This window comes from Atta cephalotes, assembly GCF_000143395.1.
Source record: "Atta cephalotes unplaced genomic scaffold scaffold00005, whole genome shotgun sequence".
Lineage (NCBI taxonomy): Eukaryota > Metazoa > Arthropoda > Insecta > Hymenoptera > Formicidae > Atta > Atta cephalotes.
Window position 1 is genome coordinate 466848 of NW_012130069.1, and position 9560 is coordinate 476407.

General features: G+C 28.1%; 2 protein-coding genes across 2 annotated transcripts in view; one reads left to right on the plus strand and one right to left on the minus strand.

The window, feature by feature from the left end:
* The first annotated feature begins 636 nt into the window (after nt 1–636).
* LOC105626226 lies at nt 637–4640 on the plus strand. The gene is made up of 8 exons (XM_012207530.1): nt 637–756; nt 1106–1374; nt 1903–2372; nt 2505–3132; nt 3465–3603; nt 3825–3938; nt 4206–4294; nt 4463–4640. Exons 1-8 carry the CDS (start codon nt 637–639, stop codon nt 4638–4640), a joined length of 2007 nt encoding a protein of 668 aa, XP_012062920.1.
* Nucleotides 4641–5150: 510 nt separating this feature from the next.
* The window catches only part of LOC105626227 (BRCA1-A complex subunit Abraxas-like), a 5287-nt gene continuing 877 nt past the window's right edge, over nt 5151–9560 (minus strand). Inside the window, 7 exon segments of the mRNA XM_012207532.1 lie at nt 5151–5657; nt 5659–5777; nt 5780–5787; nt 6153–6559; nt 7366–7687; nt 7931–8071; nt 8454–8769. Of these exon segments, the coding sequence (XP_012062922.1) occupies nt 5622–5657; nt 5659–5777; nt 5780–5787; nt 6153–6559; nt 7366–7687; nt 7931–8071; nt 8454–8769 (1349 nt within the window). The 3' untranslated portion in view covers nt 5151–5621.

Below are 9560 nucleotides of genomic sequence, written 5' to 3' on the forward strand. Positions count from 1 at the left end.
TTTTACTACACCTAATATATATAATTCAATATCTCTATTAAAAAATAAATTACTTGTGGTTAAACTGGTTACAATTATCTATTAACGAATTACATTTATTTATTACTTGATTTACGTTACACCATGATTCATACATTAACTAGGTCTTCGTAAAAATTGATTTAAACATCATTAGCCAAAGAATGTAGTAACATGAGAATGCACTTTGAATACTGATTTGTGATTGGTCTCAGTGAACCATTTTTCTTCAGTAATTCAGAAAAAACAAATTGTGAACACGACATATTTCTTGGTTCTATGTGACAAGAATACAAGAAGCAAGAAAACAAAAAGCAACAAGCAAGAAACAAGAAACAAAAAGCACATTGTAGAATAATCATAAAAATTTAGAGTAATAAGTACCAAAGTTGCGAAATAAAGTACCGATGATCGGTAAATTTCACGACGTCAATAACGGTGATGTCGATAATTGTCAATGTCAAAATGACCTAAACCTAAATGTTTTAAAGCGAATGAGGTAAACAATAATAAGTAATAAGCAGCGTATTTGCATGTTCATTAAGAATATCCAACGGAGTTCTATTTACACTAGAGATACACGACATGACAATTACACATTAAAATCACAAAAGCAAGATGAGAGCTATATTGATATTTGACCATCTGAATGATGTGTTATTTGTAAAATGTAATAAAAAATTTGCAAGCCATATTTTGAAGCTGGCGAGGATGCAGGGACTGCTCGATGGTGATAAGGTAATTGATAACTTTCAGATAACAATGATGTAATGATTAATTTTGTGAGTTTTACAACCTCTTAGATCCGGTTGCACTAATGTTACTTTTACTTTAAATGAGACTTAAAACTCTATCTTGTTTTAAAGCCTAAAAAGAGACAGAGATATAAAGAGAGTTTTAAACCTTGCTTAAAATCAAATTAATATTGATGCAATCGAGCCTTACAACTGTATAGTTATTCTCTGAATATTTAAGAAAGGAATGAAAAGACTACGAAAAAATTATTTCAAGGTAGCAATGAAATATTCGTATGCAATAGAGTGTTAGTGTTAATTTTTTAAAGAATAACAATAAGTACTTCTTATAGGATATCACAGACTTAGAAAATTCTATACCAAGTCCCAACATCATAATGCAGTTGTTTTCACCCATAGTCACCTCACAACATGTGATGGCTTCACAGTTCGGAAATTCCTATACTTCCATGAAGTTCCAAGATGGAACTAACATGGTATTTGATGAGTACATTGGCTATACATTCATGTATATTGCTGCAAAAGATGTAGAGCTCATGAGACATACGCTAGGAGTATGCGTATCTATTGTACAACACGTGTGTGGTCCAGATATTGCAATGTTAGTATACAGCTAGTAGATTAATTGATAGGATGCAATAGACAAGGCTGAGCATGTATTTGAAATATTTTTTTTTTATTTGAAAAACAGTATTTGTAACTAATTATATTTTGTGTTTCAGCAAAACATAAAAGTATTTTATATTTTGTATTTCATTGCGCATAAAAGTATATTTTATATTCTTATATTTTTATATTTTATACTTCAGATACTAAGATTGGCAATTAATCTTATTATATAAATTACAAATATTTTTATATTTAATACAAAAATTTCAAATACATATCCAACCTTGACAGTAGATAAATGAAATAAAAAAATATACAAAATGTTTAATTGCTTGGTATAACTTAATATAATAGATTGCATTAAAAAAATTTTTTTTAATCTTTAAGATTATAAAATTTAGCAAATTTCTACTTGTCAAGAATTGTAGTATTCTATATGTTGTGAGACTAGATAATGATCATTAATAAAATAGCTACAATGATAGTTACAATGACTGACTAATTGCTTTGATCTTTATAGATTAAAGACCAACTGGCAGAAGATGTGTTTAGTATCTTCTCTGTTGGATGCGTGGTCTAATCTAAGAAATTGTGAACAAAGCATGTTGACCGAAGCAGTGGAACAGTTGTCTGTGAATGCGGAAGTAGCATCTTCGGTCCTCAAGGTGTTGCATGATGCCTGCGACAAGCTGAAAAATTCACAGTCTGAATTTAGCAATCTGCATTTGCTGCTCCTAGTGGGGTCAAAGTTTCTCTCATTGTATTCCAGCAAGAATGCTCATGATTTATATGCTTCGGACATTTTGTTGATGATCCTGCTATGCTGGATAGTGAATAAAAAGCGAAAGCAAAATCAGTCGGAAAGCAACGATAATTGCTGCGATGATATTTTGTTACCAGAGAGCAGCGTTTTGAAAAGCGATGAAACGAAATTAAACTTCGGAGCTAAACTGGCCACTCCTACTTCAGAGGACATAACGGATCTCTTTAGTAGGTTTTTGCAGCACAGTTATTTTTGGTAATGGATATATATTTTTGTTTGGTATAATGAAAATTTTTTAGTGAATGAAAAGGATGAACTTTTAATTTAAATAGATTATACTTAGCTTTTATTTGTTGTAGGAGGTTCCAGGGAATCTTCTGTGAACGAAGGTCTCTCATCCTTAACTGACGATGATCTCTACAGCCAATCGTTTCTCCTCGGCTGCCAGCATAACTATACAGCCAATGCAGTTCATGTCTTCGAATTATCAGATTCCATTAACTTGATAACAATCGTTGAAGCTACAAATCTGTCCATTTCTTCAGGTTTATGCGACAGTTTCCATTATTTAAATCTAATAAACAATCTGCAGTTTCAACGAGACATCGATGAGATGAAACCAGCCTTTGAGCATCTCGATGTAGCGATAAAAAAAGTGCTAGAAGGAATTAAAAAGAATCGTTCGAATGTCGGAAATGATGTCGATATGTGTCAGAAAAGATTGCAAACCAAATGGGATTTTGTCCGAAAAAAGTATAGTGATCTTCTGCGCTCCAGAGATCCCGAAGTGGTCCTACAGATTGAAGCTAATACTTCTGGCTTTGTAGAGACTTTGAAAGAACTATTGCGTTTGACTTGTTTTGACAAGAATTTTCTGAAACAAGGAATTGATGTTTTGACAACGGTTGGCAGACTTGTGAGACAAAAGCTAAATGATTTTAGTGACTTCCTGAAAGTCAAAGCTCTAAAAAATTTCACGCTAGGATCATATCCTTTTCTAAACTTTAAGAGACACGATTGACTTTTCTTTCCTAATCAATTTTTTTAATGTTTCATAAAGTTTATATTCCTTAAATCTAAAATTTTTTTTTAGGTTATTTATAAAACGATTTAATATAAAGTTTTTATATAAAAGAATCGTATTATAACAATAAAAGAATGATATTAATATACAAAATTTTAATTATATAATTTTTTCTTTAAAAAAATTTAAATTAAAAAAAATTACTTAAATTTTTACATATAAATTAGAACATTATTGCATGTGTAATTTTTTATTTTGTATATCTCCTTAATGTTATGCGTTTTTCCACAAGAACTTCCCTAACTATCAACAAATATCTTGAGGAGTTTCCAGGTCTAGTGCATTTCATCTATATTGACAGAAATACCCATAGACTTGTGGCGCCTACGCTTGACTTTACTAGCACGGAAACGCTCGCTCTCACAATGAAAAAAGTAAGTTCTATCGAGATAATAAATTAATCAAGATAAAATTAATTATTAATATCAAAAATTTTTAATGTTAATTCTGTTTTCAATTTTTTAAATTTATACATATAAGTAGTATATAACATAAATATGTAACATTCACGCATTGATTAAAAGATGTAACTACAAATAGCTCCTGACGGAATTATAAATAAGTTTATACAGAAATATTTCTTATTTTTATATAGATTTGGAACATGGTTGAGCAAAGTAGAATGCATTTACAAGAGGGTCATCTGTCAGTTATGTGGAAAGACACTACATTCAATTACTCTTACTTTTTATGGTTTGAAGATAATTCTGTATGTGCAGTTTTATTAAATTATTTATTATATTAAAATATATTAAAATATATACATATAAAATATTTATAGAATAACAGATAAAATTCATTAATTTATATATATATATATATATAATGAATTTTACCTGTTATTCCATAAATATTTTATATGTAATTTTAACAAAAAATTAAAGTTTACATTACGACATACTTTATATTATGCTAAAATAACATAAAATATTGATATATATGTAAATAAATATTATAATAATCTTTTTATCTACAGGGATGTTCACCACCGAAATGTAAAGTTTATCTTAACTACGTCATGAAAAATTTCCCAGTACCAGGCATACTTTGCGGAGATTATTACAGGTTATATTTTAAATTTAAATTCTTTAATTAAATATTTTTTATTTAATTTGTAATTAAAAATATAAAAATATATTTATTAAAAGTAAAAATTTATTTTATATTAATAAAATGGTATAAAGTTTATATATGTCATGAAAAATTCAAATATCTAACTCTTTTTATGTGCAGAAAATTAACCGAAACGTGTTTTCCGAAACTCTCGCCGAGCAAAGTACGAATCTATGAACTATACTGTGTACACTTAGGACTGACTACATCAACTTGCGTTCTGGAACATTCTCGCAGACTGGCAGCCACCATCTGGGAAGTCACCGGGGTGCCAAACAATCTTGCGGATATATTCTAAAATTGCTCTAAATAAATAGTTTAGTCTGTATAATTTTAACTTAATTTTCTCAATATCGATATTTTTCGAATTTCAATGTTAAACTTCCATACGTCTTCAATTTTAAATTCTCCAAAAGTATCTTAAGATATTTCAATTTCTCTGTGATATTTAGATTCCTAAACACTTATACATTTGCACAATTTTGGATCTTCGCTTTTGATATTAATTTCATTTTTTTTTTCTTTTTAGTCGTTGTAGGTTGTAGATTATAAAACTGTTTTTCTAAAACTTCACCCTTTATATGATAAAAATGCACAATTGCAAAATTGCGACATTTCAAATTTAATATTTTCATATTAATCAATATGAAATAACCAATTTCAATAACGAGATTAACAATGGAAAGCTTTCCTTATTTATTAAAAATTTTGCTTATTTATATCGTGCATAAATGCTACATATATATTTCTATTTGTAGATGAAGAACTAATTAGGAAATGATTTAATTTATGTAATTAATCATAAGTGTTATCAATTGTTTTATTTATACAGCACAAAATGAACAATCATTTTGCGCCCTTTATTTACAAAATATATTTATTGTAATAATCAGTGCATATTAATTAAAAGCTTACATATTTTATAATAAAACATATTTAACTTCATTATAGATATTTAATGGCACAATAAACGATATAAACCAAATGACGAATATGAAATAAGAAACAAAATGGATTATTAATCTTTTGTCGAACCTTTAATTATTTTCGAATTTTTTCGCAAAATTTAAGGCACCTATAAATAGAATAATCGATACAAAAATCGTCGAGTAAACATATTCTTCTCTCAAGAAATCAAACACAGTTTTCTTTACATTTTTTTTAATTCTTTTAAATTCTTTAAATTTTTATCTTCTAAGATATTTTTAGATTTTTTTTTAATTTCCTTCAATTCTGCACTTTTTATAATACTAGAATATCTTTGTTCTTTATATTTTTTTCAGATTCTTTCAAATCTTCGAATTTTTGAACATTTGAAATTTCAGAAAAAAAATTTGAGAGAACCTGAAAGCATAATTTTTCCAGGCTTTGGTTTCTCCACTTAAATGTCCAATGACTTCCTTGTGTTGCATTTGTCCAGATCTGTCTTTTTTACCTGGCAAGACCTGGGATAAAATTAAGTACTATTGAAAAAAACAAATTTATGCAGCTAAATTTATGTGCTATACAGATATAAATATTACATCAATAAAATTTTGTTCGTAATTTATTTTGTTTATTGAAAACTTGAAGAAAAAGTCATTTCTTTCATTGGAAAAAAAAAACAATTATCTCATAGAAATTTTCTTCTAAAAAAACTTCTATAATATATTCCTTCTATTTAATTAATATATAAATAAATAAAAGTATTTTTTTCTGAAATTTTTTCTTTGTTTTTCAATTAGATCTCATTTTTCAAGAAGATACATTTTTAACGATCTTCTTATTTCTTTTCCTTTCCTACTTGTTTTCTTTGCCCCTAGCCCCTCACCTGAGAACGGGGGAGCTAAGGGATACAGCAGCAGAACATTCGGCATCAGAGAAATCTTGTTCCGGAGTAATGCTTCTTTCTCGAGAATGCATCTGGGATGTGTTTGGATTACGACGTACTTTCTTCATTCCTGGCATGAAATCAGGAGGATTACCTCGAGCTCGACCTCTACCTCTACTCATGCTTGTCTCATTATCTTGGCAGATTGACTCAGTGACAATTTCCGGAACGGGACGTCTACTGTTAGTACAGAGGGAGTTCTGCGTAACATCTTGTTGTTGATTGCTATCTTCCTGTAGATTGCTACGTCCCGAGCGACGTATTTTTTCCTGATTTATAACGCTTTTAGCGATACAAGCGGCGGTATTGCGGGACTGTGTCCAATTATTAGAAGTAACTGGCTGAGCCTAGGATAACATTTTGCATTGAAATTAACATTTATTTGTTTTAGAGTTTGCAATTTTTGAAAATTCTAAAAATTTAGTGTAATATCTAACAATATTTATATCTGAAATATTTAAAAAATAGAGAAAATTGCACCTGCATTAAATTTTTACTAAAAAATATCGATTTAAAAATTTATAAAAAAATCTATAAATTGAGAAATATGTGATTGACTTAGAGGAGGTTCTCGCGTTTGATGTATAAGACAAATCTATAATATATATGTAACAAACGTTAATAATATCAATAATATCTAAAAAAAATTTCATGAACTTTTGCCATACCATTTTAAAGATATTTAATTCTAAATTTATAGAATTTTACATTACAAGTTGGAGGTATAACTTTATTCTGCAATTATTTTTTTTTAGTTATTCTCTTTTAAATTAAGACACTTGCATAAGACAGTGATTTAAAAATCGTTATAGTTATAAAGTAAACACTTAAGATTGTTCCCATAAAGTTTCATTTAAATTGATCACATACAGTTTACAAGAAATTTAAATTCTTCAATGAAAAAAGCTAGATATATGCCAAATAGATGATGCGTATACATCAAATGAGCATCTTAAACTTTTGTCATTTTGAAAATATTTAGTAACATAAAAAATTAACAATAATTATGTATAATACAATTGTAATCTTTTTTTTCATTATTTTAATTGTTTTACGTATTATTATGAATAAATTGTCTATTTACTAGGAAGTAGCGCGAGAACTTCCTTAAGAATATTTTATGCTTAATTCAAATTTTTAAGATGATACATACACAAGATGGGATTTGTTCCTTTTGGAGACGCATGTCATCGCTGATTTTCATCTCGTCTTTTGTCGAAGAATCGATTTTCTCTGAAAAACAATTCTCCCTATTTGTTTTAGAAGTTCTCTCGTAACTCTCACCATTCATCTTCATTTTCCTGATCAATCGCTGCGCTGCGATCTTATCTTTCAGTTCGCGCACTTGCCTCTCCAATTCAGCTACTTCTAGATCGGACTCACATACTTTAGGAATCAGTGACATTAAATGCCGTTCGGCAGCTTTCTGGATCATCATAGCGGAATCTAATCCACTTTTCTTCGTCATATCCAACCTAAAGAATACTTATCTAATTAATAACATAATTATTTTACAATGTTGAAATATTAGATAATCTAAAAATCAATTTTGCAAAATACTTTTATAAAATAAATATCCTCTGACAATCAAATATTGTATTAGATTTCATACATTAATAAACAAAAATTATAAAAATGTTTTTCAATTTTGAGAAATACAAAATGCATAATTTAACACAATTATTTAATAGTTGCTGCACTGATAAATATTTACTCACTTTAAAGATTCTATCAGTTCGGTGAACCCATCAGGTAAGCGTGCAGATTTCTTAACAGGTGTTGGCTTATAATCTGAGCCATCGTGTCTAGATGCATCATCACCTAAATTATTTATTCTCAAAGGAATCGGCTCAAACATCCTAAAAGTATAAATTGCACATGTCACATAAAAAAAACTTTAATCGCATTTATTTTTTTCGAAATATATAAAAATATTTATACTCATTTTATTGTCTATTATTTATATTATATAATTTATATCTTAAATAATTATTTGTATAAAAATTGCTGTAGACAATTTTACTACAATTTTAATACTCAAAAGGAAGATTCAGATTAAAGATTGGCCATGTTTAAGTTGGATAGAGCGGCTAACAGTCTACTCGCCAAGCGGTTGATTGATTAGATTTATAAGTAAGAGAACCAATCACGTTCAATCGCTTAGCAGGGTAGCTGCTTTACCAATTTAAACAAGATCCTTTTAGATTTGAATTCTTCAAATTTGTAATATGTGATGCTAACCCTCGTTTATGCCTTAAGAACACATGTCGGAACTTGTGGGTGCCACGTGTTTCGGAGATAGACGCGTTGAGGAGGCAAGTAAGGAAGAAATCTTCCCTACAACTATTTATACTGGAGAAATGCGAGGCAAACTGCTTATGCAATATCTTGTCCCTCATTGTTGGAATCAAGCTACTAGTGTTTCTGCGGAAACGGAACCAACCAATCACCTGCTTGCTCTTATCACGCACAAAATCCTTCAATTTCTCTTTGTTGATCCGACCACTAGAGTCGTACAAAAGATCACTCAGAGGACATGTCACAATGGTTTCCACATCTAAAAGTGTTTATTTTTAATAGTAGGATAAAGTATAGCAATAATAATAAAAATAAGAATAATAATAATAGCAAGTCACAAGGAAGTTGATAAAGTTTTATCTTATTCCGCTTGTTAGTTTATATTTTTAGATTAGTCTTCTTAACAATGTAGACAGTAGAAAAGATATTTAAACATTTGATTTCAATTAAGTTTTATCAATTATCTTATTCTGGTTGTTAAATTATATTATTAATTTATATTTTTAGATTGGTCTTCCCAATGTAGATAGTAGAAAAGATATCTAAATTTTGTTTCAATTAAGTTATGAATGACATATATGAATTCAATATCTAAATATATTTTATTTTTTCTGAAAAAACATAAAATCATTATTATCAAGAGTATGATTATAAGTTAAAATAATAGCATTCACATAAATGTTATTATTTTAACTTATAATTATTTGTTCTATTCATATATATAATTTTTATTAAATAATTATACTTCTCTTGTGCAGAAATATATGCTAGTCTTCTATTTTAATTATCCTATAAATTCATTTTGATAAAGTTAAAGATTTGTATAACTTCAAAGTAAAACTTCTCTTATAATATAGTTAAGAATTTTTGTATTTACAATGAATCGTTTAAATTGTTATTATTGATTCAAAGATATATATATATATATATATATATATATATATATATATATATATATATATTAATATATAGTAGTACTATTACTTAATTATATATAGTAGTAAGTAAGTTAAGTAAAGTAACTAAATAACTAACCAACTAACTAGTAAA